Source organism: Gymnoscopelus braueri (genome assembly GCF_963280865.1).
Source record: "Gymnoscopelus braueri genome assembly, chromosome: 18".
NCBI lineage: Eukaryota > Metazoa > Chordata > Actinopteri > Myctophiformes > Myctophidae > Gymnoscopelus > Gymnoscopelus braueri.
The window spans coordinates 15519406-15538860 of record NC_137618.1 but is presented as its reverse complement, the minus strand read 5'-3'; the positions used below and the strand labels follow the sequence as shown (position 1 = coordinate 15538860).

The 19455-nt window shown below is 40.2% G+C and overlaps 1 protein-coding gene across 2 annotated transcripts in view; it reads right to left on the bottom strand.

The window, feature by feature from the left end:
• Positions 1-73: 73 nt before the first annotated feature.
• LOC308105688 (1-phosphatidylinositol 4,5-bisphosphate phosphodiesterase delta-4-like) overlaps positions 74-19455 on the bottom strand; it is a 23893-nt gene continuing 4511 nt past the window's right edge. For both annotated transcript variants that reach the window (XM_080456579.1, XM_080456578.1), the window contains 14 exons: positions 19138-19293; positions 16798-17026; positions 15688-15817; positions 14852-15080; positions 12801-13002; positions 11052-11196; positions 10042-10194; positions 8849-9001; positions 8034-8190; positions 6814-6930; positions 6156-6334; positions 5447-5579; positions 4508-4657; positions 74-3390 (listed from right to left, as the gene is read on the bottom strand). In XM_080456579.1, coding sequence (XP_080312705.1) covers positions 3299-3390; positions 4508-4657; positions 5447-5579; positions 6156-6334; positions 6814-6930; positions 8034-8190; positions 8849-9001; positions 10042-10194; positions 11052-11196; positions 12801-13002; positions 14852-15080; positions 15688-15817; positions 16798-17026; positions 19138-19293 — 2225 coding nt within the window. In that variant the 3' untranslated portion in view covers positions 74-3298. The remainder of the gene's footprint in view (positions 3391-4507; positions 4658-5446; positions 5580-6155; positions 6335-6813; positions 6931-8033; positions 8191-8848; positions 9002-10041; positions 10195-11051; positions 11197-12800; positions 13003-14851; positions 15081-15687; positions 15818-16797; positions 17027-19137; positions 19294-19455) is intronic.

The following is a 19455-nucleotide window of genomic DNA, read 5'->3' as shown; positions in this document are numbered from 1 at the left end:
AGCCTAAGAAATTAATATATATATATATATATATATATATATATATATTTAAGTAAAGGGTTTTTCACCTGTATGAATCCTCATGTGTCTAATTAGATGACCCATTCGACCAAAGACGTTGCCACACACTGAACAAGGAAAGGGTTTTTCACCTGTATGTGTCACAATCTGGTGTGGTGAGGACCCAAAAGCAGGACAGCCAGGCAGGTAGTGTTCAAAAACCCATGGTGAACAGAACAGAAATCACAAACTAACACTGGACATGATGTCACACCAAACTTGACTTGACAAGGACTGACTGGGGAACAAGACTAATATACACATGAGGACTGATTACACATTAGAAACACCTGGGGAAGAAAACATGAAAACTAGAACAGGAACATAACATAGAAATACAAGACCTAGACAAGACAGGCAAAGTCTGTGACTGTGACCGTATGAGTCATCTATGTAGTTTCAGACTACCCTTATGAACAAATACTTTTCCACACTCCCACTTTTCAGATTCCATTTGACAAAAGCCTTTGCCACAATCTATACATGTAAAAGGTTTTACACCAGTATGTATGTATTATCATGTGTCTATTCAGATCACAATTTTGATTGAAATTTCTTTCACACACCTTACAGGTAAAGCATTTTTCACCTTAATGGATCCTCATGTGTTGTTTCATTTGACTTATGTGACCAAACACTTTGACACACTCAGTACAACTATAACTTTTCTTCCCTGTGTGATAAGTTCAGGTCCTGGTGCAAATTGACAGAATTGATGCCTCAAACCTTTATTCATAAGTCCACTGATATCATTTTAAATCCCTGTTCTTTTGTAGCTTTATAACGTTGTAGTTGTGAATAAGAGGTTGACCAGTTTGTTTTATTGTCCACCAGCCTTTTGTTGTCAGTGTCAGGAAGACGAAATTACCAAGAATCAAGAAGAAAATATCAAAAGTGTTTGGTCACCTTGGTGGTACCAATTTGTGAAAATATCAGTGTTGGCCCCTGGACAGATGTGAGGAATAGGTGCTGCTTGTATCTACTTTGCAATACAAATGATGTACTCAAGTATAACATGAGACAATGCATTTTTTATTGTTGGTTATGTTTTCAGAAAAACAACAAAGAGCAAGTACTCAAGGGGTAGTTAGAGTTTCTTGACACAAGGTGGCATGAGTTGTCAGTTCTTCTGATGTTCAATTACATTGCATAACATTTCTTTACCTACCATATGATTTTAAAATAATATATTTACATGTATTTACAGTAGGCACACTTCATGAAACATAAATATTATACAACATGCAGCTACATTGCAGGCATTTTGTTTTTTATAATAAGCAAGGTATTGCAGACATTTAACTACTTCAATGGCATTAAATACAGATGTTTGACAATTTTTGCATAGTGCAAGCGACACTTCAGTTTTCAGCTACATCCTGTGGTAAAACAATCGGTTTACTAACATGAAAATCAGCAGGCAAAACAAAACCCAGCATTTCAGTAACAATTACATTTGAGTGCAAACACTAGGTGCTAGACATGCAGCTAGGCCACGTGTGCTCTCGTTTCCAGCTAATGTGTTTTGAAAAGTAGTCTTTTTGAAAAGTATATAGTATAATTTAACATTACCCGTAACTAAACGTTTTGATGCAAGAGCAATGGCAAGGAGCAGCAAACATCTTGTTGTTATTTTCATATTTAGAAAATGCATGACAATGCATGATAATGCTTCATACCATGAGCAAAAGCATGGAAACCAATGGCTTTACACATTACAAAAACTTCGGGAAATGGTTAACAGCAATGTAAAGTATACACAATAACCAATGTGCTAAAACATGCAAAAACAGGTATGGCTTTCAATTTGGCATTAAAAAAATGAATTTTTAAAAAGTTCATCAGAAAATAAAATAATACTGTTTGAGTTAGTGGCTTAGGGTAAGGCATTTTGGTCGGCTAATGTATCCGGTAGGAGACACAAAGTAGATTATTTGTGTCTCCTACCGGAAATACACACGTCATCAAATTATTGTCTTAGGAATGCCACAAAAACAAAAATAAATCCATGAAATCAAGGCTTCATGGGGTGTGTAATTGATAGAAAATAAGTAATTTTTTGGGTGAACTCCTCCTTTAAGCCTGCTGAGGTCAAAACACATACTGCTGACCATTTACCAAAGCATACAATTGTATAATTAGAGTTTTGAATGTGTTTTTTCCTACCTTCCAGAAAGGATTTCAATTCATTTCAGTAGTTTGAAAATGAACTTTGTTTTGTTTGGCTTAGTGTCTATTGACATCAAAACAAATGTACAAACATCTAATTGCACACATTGGTCAAAAGGATGCCATAAAAGAAAGCCTAAAAGCTTATTTAAATTGTGGTCCTATTTAACTTGCATACAGAAACTCGAAAATAGGTTGAGAGAGGAAATCCAACACAGCGTACTTTATGTTGTCTGCATTCTTTGGTCAAAGTTGTATTATCATGCATTGTCATGCAGTTAAAAGCGCAGATTTAAAAGTTTAAAAGTCTGCCTGTGTGTTCATGTTTGGGGGAATCTCAGACATCCGAGCAGGTTAGACATGTAATCAGAAGCGAAGCCATTAAGAAAGAGTATTGTAAAGAAAAAGTAGTACTTTGAATCCAATTATGAATTATATCAGGAGTCAATTAAGTGATCTAAGAAACAGTGTTGGATTGCCAATCTCAAGACTCCACAAATGCACTTCATAGTTCTTCATACCATGAGCAAAAGCATGGAAACCAATGGCTTTACACATTACAAAAACTTCGGGAAATGGTTAACAGCAATGTAAAGTATACACAATAACCAATGTGCTAAAACATGCAAAAACAGGTATGGCTTTCAATTTGGCATTAAAAAAATGAATTTTTAAAAAGTTCATCAGAAAATAAAATAATACTGTTTGAGTTAGTGGCTTAGGGTAAGGCATTTTGGTCGTTTCCCACCTTGTTCTTTTTTATCCTCATTGAGTTAAATTACAACGGTTGCCTTTAACATCAGGCTGCACCAATACCCATTTTTAATGACAAAAATGGCGAAAAATAAATACTGACTTGTAAAGTCTTTTCCATTAGAGAAATCTTGCGTGAAAAAAGTAGAAAAGATAGTCACTTTGCTTTGGTTTCTAACATGTAGATGCTTTTACTGGACAAAATGATTTGATCAATTACCCTATTTCCTGGTAATGGCCTCGACTCAATATCCAAAATGTATTTTTTTTTTAGATATTGCATTCATTCACCTCCTGTATGCTTAGGTTCCACTCCTTAGGTGAGCTCTGAGATGGTGACGTTGACGAACAGCGAGGCTGGAGGGATGGCTGTTCCATCTTTAGACAGGAGATTTATGTGACGATATCCTTGGAATTGCACGGTTTGGGGGGAAAAAGGTGACATTATGATGAGCTTTGAAAACACATGAGCCAGTGTGTGACATCAGCACTTAAACAAAATAAGCGGTCTCATCCGAAACGTATCCACACTATGGGATTGCTGCAATAAATTATATCAAGGCTGTTGCTTGTAATGGCTGTTCTTTCTTTTGTACAGAGGAGATTGTTTTTGGTGCCCCACTAGAGATACACAGATCCCCCATTACTATTCATAGTGAACAGATCAACCAGGTATGTTCGTATACATACCTAGGAGTAGTAATTGACCACCTTCTGTCATGGAAAGACCAGATTGAATCAGTGGGTAAGAAGACAAAGCAAAGAGTCTATTTCCTTCGCCGCCTGAGATCTTTTGGTGCTAGTAGACAGATTCTTCTTTTGTTTTTCACTTCTGTTATTATGAGTGTTCTGCAGTACTGTAGTACCACCTGGTATGGATGTCTGTCTGTAGCCTTAAAGTCACAACTGCTGCAGCAACTGAACATTTGTTCAAAGATTGTTGGACAACCACTTCAGAGGCTCTATACATCTACGTATAATGACAGTATGATAAGGTTGGCAAGGAATATCACTTCAAACACTAGCCATGCTTTGTATGGAGAATATAGGTTGCTGCCTTCAGGAAGGAGATACAGTGTTCCTACATACAATAAGGTCAAACTGAAGAGGTCCTTTGTCCATCAGACGACATTGAGGCTTAATCAGGAGTTGTAGGCTTGGGGTAGGCTGAGAGGTGGACATTGCTCTTGTCTTTGTATGTCTTTATGTATGTATTTTGTTTTGTTTTTGTTTTCTTGTGTCATGTCAAATGTGTGTACTGTTTTATTGTTTATTGTTGCATACATGGCTGCTGGGTCGCAAGACAAATTTCAGTGTGAACTGACAATAAAGTATTATCGTATTATCGTATCGTATCGTATTCATAGGGCTTCTAACAGCACGCATACCCTTTGAGAGACTTAAAAAAAAAACTCCACCGGGAGTTCGTTTATACATTTATGACTGTATGCCAGTGATGCTCTACTAATTCAGCTACACACAGTGACGACAATGTTTGGCGTTTATCATTCTCAGCCTTGCTTACCTGCTTGAATGCATGTGAATGGAAGGGTGAATTGACCAATGAAGTCATTCCTGGATGCTTTGTCATAGTCCTCTGCCACAAAACGAACCAGGGCCAACTCAGGGGCGTGAAGGACAAAATTCAGAGTCTCATTCCACACCGGGTTAAAACCTACAGGTAGAGGGCAGTCAGAGGCAGACGATTACACTTGAACCTACATGTCTTTTTTAATGGCTGAGTGTTATTATACATAATACTTTCAGATCAGTAGGCTAAGCTTCAATAAGTAATACAATACATAAGTACATAAGTACATTGTTACATAGAATTTCACTTGGGTTTTGGATGGAAGGTTGAGGGCTTCTGGATGATTCATTCATTTGTTTATTTGGACAGGACAATGCATATTAATGAACGTCAAGACGTAAATACACCGGAATTAGCAAAGATGCTAGTTTTCATCCGCAGTCCTCACAAAGAAACATAAAATAAATCAGACAGACAAACAGAGGAATACATTTACAGGAATACAACTACATAACATTACATTGGGAAACAGACAGATAAACAGTTGAATACATTACATTGGGAACATTATAGACAGACAAACAGTGGAATACATAAAAGATATTACACTGATATTGCTGACATTTTTGTCTGAGTGTTGTTGTCCTGGAGAACTTTCATTAAAGGTAATATAACATGAATACAGCCATTCCATTTTCCCCAAATTACATACCAGGATTATTTGTTTTTATTATACTAGTTAATCAACTTTTTTTTGCGTTTGTGTATGTGCTAAAAATTTGATTTTGAGGCCTGTTTTTCCATACAAAGAGTGTCTTCTGATTTCTCTTGTTCATAGAGCAGAGACGCAACAGATAAGATAATGGACAATATTTGGACTTCTATCATATCCAGGTAGCAACCCAAGGTTCTGCCGTTTGACGATTCTCTCACCATTGTTATTAATGTGACTGGTCTCTTCCTTGGCCTGATCCTGTGGCACTCCATACACCTCCACTCTGACCAGTGGGTCTACTATAGAGCCTTCTTTTTGGTTCACCTTGGGAAGCTGCTGTCCACTGATCACCTGAAATACACACACACACACACGCACGCACGCACACGCACACACACACACACACACACACACACACACACACACACACACACACACACACACACACACACACACACACACACACAGAAGAAGTTATTACAAACTGTGTGAATGTGTTTGTGTGTAATATATGTTTTACCAGTTAAGACAATATCCCAGTATGTTTTACTTTCTGCCAAAAAGATGTATACGTATATGTATTTTTTCCTTCCACCCAGATAAGATTCCATTTCATCAACTTAAAGGAAAAGAAACATCAACTCCTAGTAGCCGCCCAGTACAACTGCAATCCAGCTAATTGCGCACATGTGTATGCAATACACATGTCACAATAAAACTTATACCCTATACTTCATTGACCGGAGTTCGCCATTGGCCTATACTAGGCCCCGTCCCTTTCCCCCTCTACACTACAGCCAAACTACAAGCTCACAACTCTTTGGCACACGACAAGTTGTGAGCTTGTATATTATCCGCCATTATCACCTAATGTCCCCCCCCCCCCCCCCCCCTCGAATAAGAATGATACGGTTCACGTGGTTAAACCTGGATGGACAGGCGGAGTGGCGTGTAACCCTCGGAGTCCTCCGGTTTTTCGGGATTGAATGTTGTGCCGCTGTCCCTCTGGAACTCAGGTTTGAGTACGTAGCCGCAGCCACCGTTCTGCCTGAACAGCCCATCATTCAGATCCATCGCCAGTCCGGCCGTCTGGAAGTTAAGTGCCACTTTGAAGAGGAAGCGAGGGAGGAAGGGAGGGGTAAAGGGGGATTAACAGTGCAAAGAACTGTAACCACAGAAACTGTTCAAGATATTAGGTCATTAAGCAGTTGTTGGGTTTGTTAAAGTAATGCTATTCTTTAGAAGAGAAATTAAACCAAACCAAATCAATTAGCATGATTTGTAACTCTGTTAGATTTGCTGCTTAAATGTGTGGCTTTGTACCACGATGCAAGTGTTACATATTAACCACATTGATTTTGTCCAAAAGCGCTTCCTGAATTACATGGGGCTTCACAATGCCATCAAGCCATCGTAATTGAAAAGCTACAGTACTTATAATTGACAACAGCAACGGCTCATAAGATTTAGCTTGTGCTTAAAACATTGCAAGCTACAACAAACAGTTTCCATCATTCACTTGTTGCAGCCGCCAAACATAACATCTGAAGTTGAACCGGCGAGTGACAGAGGTCTATCTCCTTACCTATCTGACAGCCCACATTCCACAGATCGTGGGGGTTGTAGTTAGAGGAGTCCGTCCTCATCCCGCTGGGGTAGATCCTGCTCAGCTGCCTCGAGTTGTGTCGCACAAAGTCTGTCCCTGTGTTACAGCAACAGAATTTTGTCACTCACACACCACCTATTCCTTAGGGAGGGGGGGGGGGGGATCTAGATTCACTGCAGCCAAAAATGTTAACATGGTGTTGACGAACAAGGTTTTATGAAAACAATTAAAACTAGAAAAAGTGCTCCTTGGAGCACAGGTCTCCGCCAGGTCAGGTAGGTTATTGTGGGTCAGCAATGTTCGGAATTTGCCAATCAGGACGGAATATGAAAAATCGGACAGAAACATCTTGATCACTTGACTATAGAGATAATGGGTACCGATTTGCATGATGATTGGACAACATTTGTAGGAGTAATACAAAAAAAAAAGTGTTGAAAAAATCGTCCTCCTGGTGGCGCTATAATAGGGCAATGTTAAAGGGTGGCATTTGTTCTTCAACTTAGTGCGAATGTGCATGCAAAGTGTCACCTCAATCGGACGCTGCGTTCATGATTTGTGGCATTTTGTTCAAAACGGGCCACTTCTGCAAACTTTAGATGTCAATGTTAGCCAATCAGGATGAAATATGAAAAATCAAACAGTTCCATCTTGATCACATGACAATAGAGATAATGTGTACCGATGTGTGTGAAATTTGGATAAAATCTGAAGGCTTAATATCCAGAAATGTGTTTTACATAAGTCGGCCTCCTGGTGGCGCTATAAAATGCAAATGTGAAAAATGCAGGGCAGATGTTTTTCCTTGGCCTCTAGGGAGTGTGTGTGCAAAGTTTCACGCAGATCGGTGCAGTTATAGTTAAAAACACAAATCAGCCTTTTATAGCGCAGACAATAATAAAGAACCCACATTTACACAGTAAGTTAACATAAATCTAAATTAATTTGAGACTATGGGGATGGGTAAATAAATAAATATGAATTATTGAACTTATAGTAGGTAATAGTACAGGATATTCATTCAGCATTGCGCTTGCTTGTATATGACAATCTGAGAACCCATTCAGTTAAAGGAATGAAAAGATTATGGGTCTTGAGATTATGGGTATGATTGATTACACAGTAGTAGCCATAGTGGCATGGTGACACAGTAACAGACATCTCAGGTCTAGTGTAGTGCGTCTCTGTTTGAAATTCACCTGCATCCTTGATGAGCTTCCTGGACTTCTTCTCGGATAAAGACGACATCTCGTAGCATTTGTTGTGCAACCGGGCATGCTCAAAACCATGGAAGTGGACGCTCTTGCAGTAGACCACCAGGTCTGACAGCTCTCTGGACAACTTAGACTTGGTCTTCTGAGGAGAAATTGCAACATTGATACACAGATAAAACTCTTGTAGACGTCCCGCCGTTTTCTGCCTTATTGAAGAGAAACCGTTTGAAAAACAAACAAAACACACAATGCTCACACACCACAGTTATTAGAAGAAACAAGCAATTGTGTTGGTAGAGAGACATGCCTCCTGTATTGATGTCAGAGTGGTTGTTAGAATTCCCAGGTGAATTCATTACACATTGAAGAAAGAGAGGAAGGGGAACTTGAACCCAGGTCATTAAGTCCATTTCATTGTGTCCATTTCCTGGATTTAACGTTTTACAAAGGTTCTGTAATTAAAATCCGATATTTTTGCCCAGACTAAAAGAGAACATATCTGTTACCTTTTATATTTTCCTCCTTTCTCTATTATTTTCCTTCACTGTCTCCTCTCTTTCCTGTCTCTTCCCATAACGCCCTTTCTTCTTCACCAGTCTGTCCTCACTATCTCTCTCCTGCTGCAGTTTTATAGATATCCTCGTGCCTGTCCTGTTTCCCATCTGTCTTCCCTCTCAGCTATCACAAAAGCTAATTAGCTAATCCAGTTAGTCCTTTTTTCCCTGGGAAAAAGGGAAAAAAGGTCACCAAGGACACAACACGTTAACACCACACTTTAGATGCTTATTGGATCATTCTACCTGCTCATTGACGTTCGGACACTCGGCGGGTTGTTCCTCAGTGGGGCTCTCAGCATCGTCATCATCGCTAACTTCATCTGTAAGGTTCTCATCCAGACAGGGCTCCAGACCACCAATCTTCTTGGCTTTCAGCAGAATCTTCCCCTGGAGTTCCTGCAATGAGCACCCACAAAGAGGCACTCAGAGGCCAGAAAACCCCTTGGCAACTGCTCCTATCCAAAATGTGTATCCAAAGACACCATTTCCCCCCACAATATGTTTCTGTTATTAAAAGCAGAAACTTTGCTCTGATGAACGCAGTGTGAAACCTGAAAATGGCATGTAAGCCTAATATGTCAATTGTAAAGTAAACTGAGTTTCACTTAAATTTAAATGAGAAAATCCTCATCAGGACAAGGCCATAACATAACAAGGACATCAGTTTCCTGGTCTAACATGATATCTCTACACAAAGCACTCAAATGTGAGCATCGCATTATGGGATAGCATGACCTCAGACAGGGATGCTGTCATTTGTTCCCTTGGTGAAGACCATCCTACCAGGTAAGCATTTAGTTGCCCCACTTCCATATAATCAAGCACAGCAAAGTACTGTGATTCACTTTCCTTATTGCTACTCAGCATTCCTGTAAACATTGATTGCTGTTAAGTGCTCTGACTGGGGGAAAAAAGCATTATGTAAATTATACATAACTGCTCTTTGCAGTGTGTCAGACGAATAACAAGGAATAGACAGACCATAACGTTTTTGGAATGCCTTTCAATTGTTAATGATTCCCCAAGTCCCCGAATTGCACCGAGCGGAGGAACTACCTGAAATCCTATTCAGAGCAGTAGTGCTTAATTACTCCACTTAGCAAAGGGAAATTTCAAGCAACGTTAAAGCTCTTTCAGTCGTTTTTAAAATAAATCAAACTAGGAACCAGTGAGTGAACCCCCACTTCTGTATCACTTCTAAAAGTTGCGAATAGTTTTAATGGATAAAACCCCAAAAACTAAATACAGCCAATGAAAATCTAATAGATGAATAGACAAATATGCACTTTGAGGAAAACAAAACAGGCAAAATACAAGGTACAACATGTATGTATCATGAGTTTTAAGAAGTGAATGTCCAGAAGGTTAGAATATGGAGATAAGAGGATTCTGCCCGACAACAGCGAAATCTCAAATGCCATGAGCGGGTGTCCAACCTGTGGAGAGGGTAGCTGTTGGGGGACCTGCTCGTCCAGTGGGCTCCTCAGAAGAGTGTCGCCCAGGATTTGGTCCAGATGTTGGGCCATGACCGTCTGTTGCTCCACACTGCAGTGGTTCTCCAGAGACAGAATGACAGGGAGGTCTGATGCCTAACAGTACACAAAGGAAAGCCAAGAGAGAATATTGTATTATCAATTTGTCTGTAGAATAGAATTGTCTCTCACTCTCTTTCTTTCTCTCTCTCTATTTGACAAGAGAACAGAGACAGAGAAGGAAAGAGAGTGCAAATGAAACAAGGGAGGTACTGTACCATAACAAAGTGATAAGATAATGTGAGGTTTTCCTGTCTTGTATAGCAGGACAGAATAGAACAGACCCAGCGTGTGTGTGTGTGTGTGTGTGTGTGTGTGTGTGTGCGTGCGTGCGTGCGTGCGTGCGTGCGTGCGTGCGTGTGTGTGTGTGTGTGTGTGTGTGTGTGTGTGTGTGTGTACACATGTTTGTGCCTCACTCTTTCCATTTGCTCTCTCTCTTTCTCTCTCTTCCAGTCTCTCTCACACACACTCCTTATGTATTTATTTCTTCCTTCCCTCAGCCCGCCTATTATAGCCGTCTTTAATGACACACAGACACACGCACGCACGGACGCACACTCACACACACACAAAAACTGCTAAAATAGCCAATCTACAAGCTCAGCTTGTAGGTCATCTATTTCCGCTACTTTAAAAATTGTTTGACTGTTTATAAAAAATGTAAATACAATTACATTATTTATTTTTTATTATTGGTACTAATTATTGTCAGTCATTTCTGTGAATAGTTATTTGTTATATCTGCCATGTGCAATTGTTGTTAGCAAAGCCTAAAAGGCAAACAGAACATTTATTTTGATTCATGTTCCAATGTTCAATGCCAAAAACACAATTAAATCTTTAATCGCAATTATTAATACGACAATTAATTGTCAACTACACTGTAATGACCCTGACAGCCTTATTACTCCCACCTTGAAGGCGTACTCCCCGACTGCGGCGATGACATCCTTAAAGAGGATCTTTGAGGTCAGTGTGTGACCGTGATAAACCACAGGCTCGCCGTCACTGCCGTCCCAGCAGTCCACCTCTACACAGCGACAGCCCCGTTTCAGAGCCCTACACCACACACAAACACCCACAAGAACACATGCATGAGCAGATGCATACCAGTGATGAATTGAATACATAGGACCAAAATGGAAACCAGAAGTCCCCAGGACTTTTTGGTGTTATCCTTTAAGCATAAATGTCTCACTGTACCTCAGTGCTGACTAACAAGTATTCAATAAATCAATCAAAAAAATTACTAAGGAGGGGCTGGGCGATATAGACAAAATAACATTGCATGATAAGTATGACCAAATAACGTATTTTTGGACCATAAAATCATATTGTGACGATAAAATAATATTTTTCTTTTACAATTTTCTCCAATTTAATGTCTTTTATGTGAGAAAATAAAAGGGAAAATGTGGTGTGGTTGCCACATCAAAAAGCTAAGCCGGTATAGTCTATATAGAGAACGAACGTGGCAATGGATAAACAAACTGCATCTATCTATGTACATGTTATTGTACATGCTGTCACATGTGGGGCATGCAACATTTATGAAAATGCGATTCCCTTCCCGCAGTGGTTCTTTTTCATATCAAGGACCCCCAAATGAATTAATTATGTATTTTGTGCTAGTGACCCCGATATAAGATTTGTGTTGTTAAAATGTTTCAAAGAATATTCAAACTTTCCACATTGTTTTAAGATCACAATGAGTCAGCAGTGATAACACACAGAAATGTGTGTGGGGAGGATATAATTGGCATCACGCGCGCCTAACTTACACTCTGTATGTGTGGGAGAGCACAAAGAGAGACTCACACACGTGTTTCTTTTTTTGTAATTATTATTTAAACCAGTGGTTCTCAAATATTTTCATGACAATGTTTTGTGCCAGCCAGAGAGCATTTGTGTTGTTAGAATGTTTCAAAAAACACTCCAAATATTCCACATTTTATTGCAAGAGTTTTTGAAAATAGCAGATCTACAGGCTCACAACGCGTCGCATCGCGACGCGTTGTGAGCTTGTAGATCGGCTATTTTCAAATAGCCGACGGGGGGGTGGGGGAGAGCCGGGCAACGGGCAATGGTAGTGTGGGAGAGCATGCGCTCTCTGGTGCTCCATGGTTTAGGTGCTAGTGATTGGCGTAATGACAGAAATGTAGGAGAAAAGGGGGTAGGAAAAAAAAAGTGTATCACATCGACGCGTTGTGAGCGTGTAGATCTGCTATTTTCAAATATAGGGTTAAAGTGGTTAATCAGGGTTAAACTGATTTTGATGCTATATTAACTCATTTTGCTGGGGACCCCCTGGAACCCCCTCAAGGACCCCTGGGGGGTCGTTCCCGGACCCCACTTTTTAGAACCCCTGCCTTACTTACTTACTCAGGGGGGCAGGGGTAGAGTGGCCAGGTAGAGTGAACTGGAAACCGCAAGGTTCCCAGTTCGATCCCGGGCTGGGGGGCTCCCCCAGAGTTAGTGTCGAAGTATCCTTGAGAAAGACGCTGACTGAACCCCTAATTGCTCCCGATGAGCAGGTTGGTGCCTTGCATGGTTTCCTCTGCCATCGGTGTATGAATGGGTGAATGTAATGCACAATCTATGTAAAGCGCTTTGGATAAAAGCACTATATAAATGCACCATTTACCATTTTACCATTTACTTACTGGATGTAGGCCTCCTGGCTGCTCTGCCCTCGGAGCTGGTCCTCCAGGAGGTAGGTGTTGTGGGAGGAGGAGATGAAGTAGTGGCTCAGAGGCTGGCTCATGTCCTGGTGGAGGTCCAGACAGTCGGGTCTGAAGATGGAGCCGTCCTTGGAGCACAGGTACATCTGGAAGCCATCTAGAGTCATGACCCCCTGCACCTTGGCTGCAGGTGAGAGAGGATGTGATATAGACACATTAATGTCAGTGGTTCTACATTTATATGTATTTGGCTGCGGACCCCCATCTGAAAAGTTTGTGTGCCAGGGATCCCCAGAATAGAAAAATGTGTTAAGAAATGAAAAAATATTATTTATTTCTTTAGATTTTTCAAACATTTTCAAAAATAGCAGATGTACAAGCTCGCAGCGAGGCACAAAGTGACACGCTGTGAGCGTGTACATTTTTGTGATGCTGTATTGACACATTTTACTGGGGACCCCCTCAAGGACCCCTGGGGGGTCCCAGGACCCCACTTTGAGAACCACTGCATTAAGGTTACAAAGAATGCTCTGGTAACTGGCTGCAGTTACCACTTGGTTCAGAGACACTTGAGTTTTGTGGGTCAATATACTAGTTCAGCTCTGCCAATTAATATAGATGAAAGGTTTCCATTACATCACTGGGTGTAGTGTGTTTAGACGGTGCTGCATGAATCAGCACAACATCTAGTCTTAAAGAAACATTATAACATTATAAATGTGTTTTTTAAAGGATTGCACCATGGCACTTTACCTACAGTATATGTGCTGCGTTGATAGCTTTTATAGATGAATTTGCACGTCATACTGTACATATTGTTTGGGGTTTTTTATGTTTGTTTATGCTGTTTTTATGTTTGTTTATGCTGTTTTTAGTCTGGGTCTTTTATGTTTTTTAGATAGGTTTGATGTTTTATGTTACACTGCTAGTGACTGAGGGGGAACGATATTTCATTTTCTGTATGTATGTAAGTACATGGAGAAAGTGACAAATAAAGTGATTCTTGATTCTTGATTCTTGATTCTAATCACATATTTGGCCATATGTCATACATTGCATTGTAAGTCATGGACCTTTGAATTTTGTTCATATCAAACACATGCAATGACAATGTAATTTTAGCACGAACAAGCCTGTGGCGTCAGTGATTTATATAACATTAACATATCTATGATGTATGACTACTTTGTGCAAGGTTTCAGCACTAGCCTTTTGCAGAGCCACGGCGTAAAAAAATAAAACAACGTTTTGCACATTGAATTACCAATTTCAAGCAAGTTTCAAGTATTTGCCGGTAGATCTTTCTACCGTACTGAAACGAATGGAGTCCAATGGCTTAATCAAAAATCAAACAAACCACCTTTGAAAAAATCAATATGTCAAGTTAAATATACTGTGAGTCATTTAATCAACATGCCAGACCTCCGGTATGGAGACCAGCCACAGAGGTGTTATTATATTTAACCAAAACGAACAAAATAACTATAACAACCTTGACGTTTACCCAGTGGTGGAAAAAGTACTCAAATGTTTTACTTAAGTATAAGTACTGTATCAATACTGCAATGTAGAAGTACTCTGTTACAAGTAAAGGTCCGGAATTCAACATTTACTTGAGTAAAAGTACAAAAGTATTGGTATCAACATGTACTTAAAGTACCAAAAGTAAAAGTACTAAAATGTTTGAAAATAGCAGATCAAGCTCACAACGTGTCGCATCGTGGGGCGTTGTGAGCTTGTAGATCGGCTATTTTCAAATAGCCTCGGTATAAAATAGGGCTGAAGTGGCTAATGTATGTTTTATAATGTAATAATTTATACCTGCAAAGTAACTAGTAACTAAAGTTTTCAAATAATCATAGTGGAGTAAAAGTACAATATTTGCCTCTGAGATGTAGTAAAGATGGAGAGATGGAGTAAAAGCAAAAGCATAGACAATTACTCCAATAAAGTAAGAGTACCTCAAAAGTGTACTTAAGTACACTACTTGAGTAAATGTACTTAGTTACTTTACACCACACCACTGCGTTTACCATTAGACGGTTCGTAGCGGTCAACGAGGTCAAGGAGCGTAAGTCTGCTGCGCTCCGGTTCCTTCTGCTCCTGGGTGAGGAAGGACTGCAGCTCGTCCAGGGTCAGCCTCTCTCCATCTCCAGAGAAGTCCTGGAACACCTTCCACACCTCGTCCCTCTGGGTCAGCATCCTGTAGAACTGCACAAACTCCTCCATCTCCAGGGAGCCGCTGTCTGACTTGTCAGCCATCTGTGGATCAAGGTTCATTGACCCATTAAGACCTGAGGCCGATTCTACAAATGCCTTCTAAATCAGTAGCGCTCAAACTTTCAAGATCTTTCAGAAATGTTCAAAAATAGCAGATGTACAAGCTCGCAGCGTGGCACGAAGTGACACGCTGTGAGCTTGTACATCTGCTATTTTTGAATAGCCAAAGCAAAATTCTAAAATGACACAGACGCTTTCCCGGTTTTAATTGGACATGGTTTAGATTTTTTTTAATTCATTTTTATTTTGCATTTTGTTTTGACTTCATGTTTTTAAAGTGGGTTTGCTAGTTTAGTTTAGATGTTGTCAAAAGGCTTAGGTTCGATCCTGGAATCCCCCTGGCTTAGTTTCGAAGTGCCCTTGAGCAAGCCAATGAACCCTTAACTGCTCCCGATGAGCAGGTGGGTGCCTTGCATGGTTTCCTCCGCCATCGGTGTGTAATACACATTGTAAAGCTATATACTATAGCTATAAGCTATATAAATGCACCATAATTGACTATTTATGTTTAACAGATTAATCGAATCCTATCATCTGGGAAGACATTTCGGGGGACCGAAAAGATTGGGTGTGAGTGTGGGGAGCTTACCGTGAAGAGGTGCAAAGCGTGGTTCTCCTCCATGTCCGTGTTCATCATCAGCAGCAGTTTACGCACCTCCTTAAAGTTCATCCGCCCGTCTTTGTTCTTGTCAGCCCTCTGAAACCAGTCCAACACCCACCTGAAGGGCGGCTAAGGCCAACTCCAATGTGTACATAAATTGCCCTATCTTGGATTTTTTTTTAATGTTTTTAAAAAAGGTACAGATGTACAAAAATAGCAGATCTACAAGCTCACAGCACAGTGTTGTGAGCTTGTAGATCAACTATTTTCACTATTCTTTGTCTGACAAACGAGTATATGTTGCTTAAGTGGTTAAGTTAAAGCCTAAACATGATAATTCTTTCCCGTTATTTCTGCTTAAAATGCTAGTCACCACAGCAAGCCAAATTCAACACCATCTCATCCATCCATGAAGCCCACACCCTGAAGAAAACAAACTCCATCCCCAGTGACCCCACTCCCTCCCTACAAAATCAATAACCTTTACCATCTGGTCGTAAGTCCCTTTACATAACAAAATCATGATCATAAATCCTTCGTACCATACAGCATTTCATTTCTCAGCAAACAATATGAGGGCAGACCCCCAATACCTACACACTGAATTGTATTCTTATTATGTGTAAGTACTGTATGTACTGCTGGGTGTATATGATAAATATTTACGCATTTATTTATCTCGGGCCTTGTGGTTAGACCCTGAGATTGGGAGGTCGTGGTTTGACTCCCCCGATCGGGTCATACCAAAGACTGTAAATACTGCGACGTACTAGCGCCATGTCCAAGGGATGTACTTGTACATCAAGCTGCCTCACGCTACAGAAACAGGAGATAGGCTCCTGCCCTATGGGCCACATGGCTCTGCAAAGCTTACTTACTTAATATTTATGCATTTATTTATCTACTGTATTTTTGATTTGCGACTTCTCCACTCGCTGCGCAAGAATTGTCTGTAATCGATAACAATAAATAGCAGAAGTAGAATCATTCATAATAGTAGAATCAATTCATAGCAATCAATTAATCCATTGAGAACAGGCCCGAGTAAAACACACTGCACTTATTGGGGGGAGACTTGCTGAACACCTTGAAGGATACTGGTCGAGCCTCTCTTTCTCGTCCATATTTTCAGCCTTGTGGATCAGCTTGCGCATGCCACGGACCCAGGCCCGCGCCTCCTCGGGCGAGTCGGCCACCAGGTCCAGGTTTCCCTGGCGGCCGTGGTACACCAGGGTGAAGCAGTGTTCTGCGGGGAACTCCTCGGCGATGCTCATCAGCAGCTCGGACTGGTGGCCCTCCCGCACCGCCTCCACATCACTCACTGAGACTGAGACCATGTCCATGATAGATCAGTGCTTCTCAAATATTTTCATGTCAAGGACCCCCAAAAATTTTTTTGGCTGTGAACCCCCCCCCCCCCCCCATCTCAAAAATATTTTGTGCCAGGGACCTCCAGAAGCAAAGATTTGAGTTAAAAATGTACGCTTTAAAAATATATATACTGTAATATTCAATTTTAGCAATGTTTTTAAAAGATTTTTCAAAAATAGTAGATCTGCTATTGGACCCCCTGGTAGTACCCCCCCCCCCCCCACCCCCCAAGGACCTGTGGGGGATCCCCGGACCCCACTTTGAGAGCCAATTGAATAGATTACGTGTTATGTTGTTGCTGATGAAATTCTGCATTAGGAATAACCCCCTTGAGATGTAGCATCTCTTTTTCGAGGGTCCTAAAGACACTATAGTGTATAGTACAATATACTGTAAACACACAAATACAAAACATTTAACAAGAAAAACAAAACAAAATATAAACCAGACAATCAAACAAACCAAAACACAACACAAAGTCAGAGTCAGAAAAAACAAGAACAACCAGGTGCTCACAGGAAAAGGTAAGCTAGTAAAAAGCTATAGTAAAGTGTCAATGGTGCTCACGGATGAAACGGGATCAAAACATGTAAAAAAAAAAAAAATAACAGATGAGGAGGAACAGACTTTATTTATTAATTGGCAACTGCCAACATGTTTCGCCCTGATGAAGACCTTCCGAGGTCGAAACATGTTGGCAGTTGCCTTTTATTAAATAAAGGCTGTTCCTCCTTTTTACTTCTGAGTGCCCGGATCGTCTGTTGTTTTTTCACAAAATCAGAGTGTTATACTCTACTAAGCAAGCACAAAAGATGGATCATTTGTTCAAAATGAAATATCATTGTCAGTGTTGATGTCAGCGATAGTATACAGTCGATTTAGAAATATAGTTAGTTATAATTAATATGATGACATGTAGGTAATTATATATTGATGGAAATTAACAGGAAATCGTATAATAGGAAGACAATGTAAATTTGAACAAAAGAAATGTGTGCGTTATGTGTGTCATATTATTTTATTTCCTGTAATATGATAACCCAGACCTGGGCGAGGGGAGTGCATGATAAAAGGATTGAGAGGTTGACATACAATAACCCTTTGTGCTGTTAACTGTTAACCGCTTAAGCCCTATTTACTTTGTTGTATTGAAGGAAGCATGAGCTCAGTTCGGGGCTCTCCCCAGGCTGGCAGAGGGAGAGTAGCGCCTAGGATTACAGCTTAGGCAATTGGCACTGGGTGAAAAAAATGGGTTACAAAAATCGTGGGATAAAAAAAATGTTTAAAAAAAAAGAAAGTGGTTAACCCAAAGGGTTAGCACAGATACAGACAGTAGCTAACGAATTTGCACAAAATGAAGCCCCACCGCGCTCAGAGCTATCACCCTGAGTGGCCTTATTGCTGCAGAACGAACTCTGCACGTCAAATATAGCTGTCACGGTTGCTGCCTTGCTCAAATGCTATCTTCTCCTTGTCTTTGTGTCTAAATAAGCCTATGTGTATGTGATTAACACATTATCTCCCTTTCCCTTGATAAACAACCCCAGGCCACAAGTGCCTGGACGATAGTCTCTCTATGACACAATGTATTATATCGCTGCTGTCAGGCAGAAACCTCTTATCTCCATATTTTAATTGTGTGTATTTTCGTAAATGAGTGCCCTACACAAAAGAAGCAAAAGTAGCAGATCTACAAGCTCGAAAATTGTTTTGAGCTTGTAGATCTGCTACTTTTACTATTTTAGAATTTTGAATCCTGAAAAGTAACAGTTTTGGACACATGAGGTTTCCACTCGACAGAGACGGTATTAAAGGGAACTCTGGGATTGTCTTCTGGAACTGTTACCTCCGTGATCCGATTCCGGATAAGCGGAGGGAGATGGATAGATGGATGGATGTATTATATAATATTATATAATATTAAATAATTGATACATTTTTATAATATAGTGAGTGATAATTATTTCTGAGGAGACATGTGTTATGAGAGTGGTCAATATGTCATTACAGCAGTACAGAACACAAGATACACACAAATAACAAACACAGCAGCTGTATACTACTCACAGGTGGAGTGGCCCCTTCCCCAACTGGACTTGTACCAGATAGTCGTCCTGTCTTCAAGGAGACGGAAATGTCTCTGCTTCTTCCAGGAGCGTGACTTGATTTTCCTTAGGGTCGACCCCGCCATCATCACCCTGAGGTCTTCATCATCTTGGAGACCTAGTGGGCAATCAATCAATCAATCAATCAATCAATCAATCAATCAATCAATCAATCAATCAATCACCATGTTAAATTACAGAACATTATTTGCATGTCTCAAAACTGGACATGTCATGCAGTAGTCATATATTAATTTGCTTAATATATGATTCACTGCGT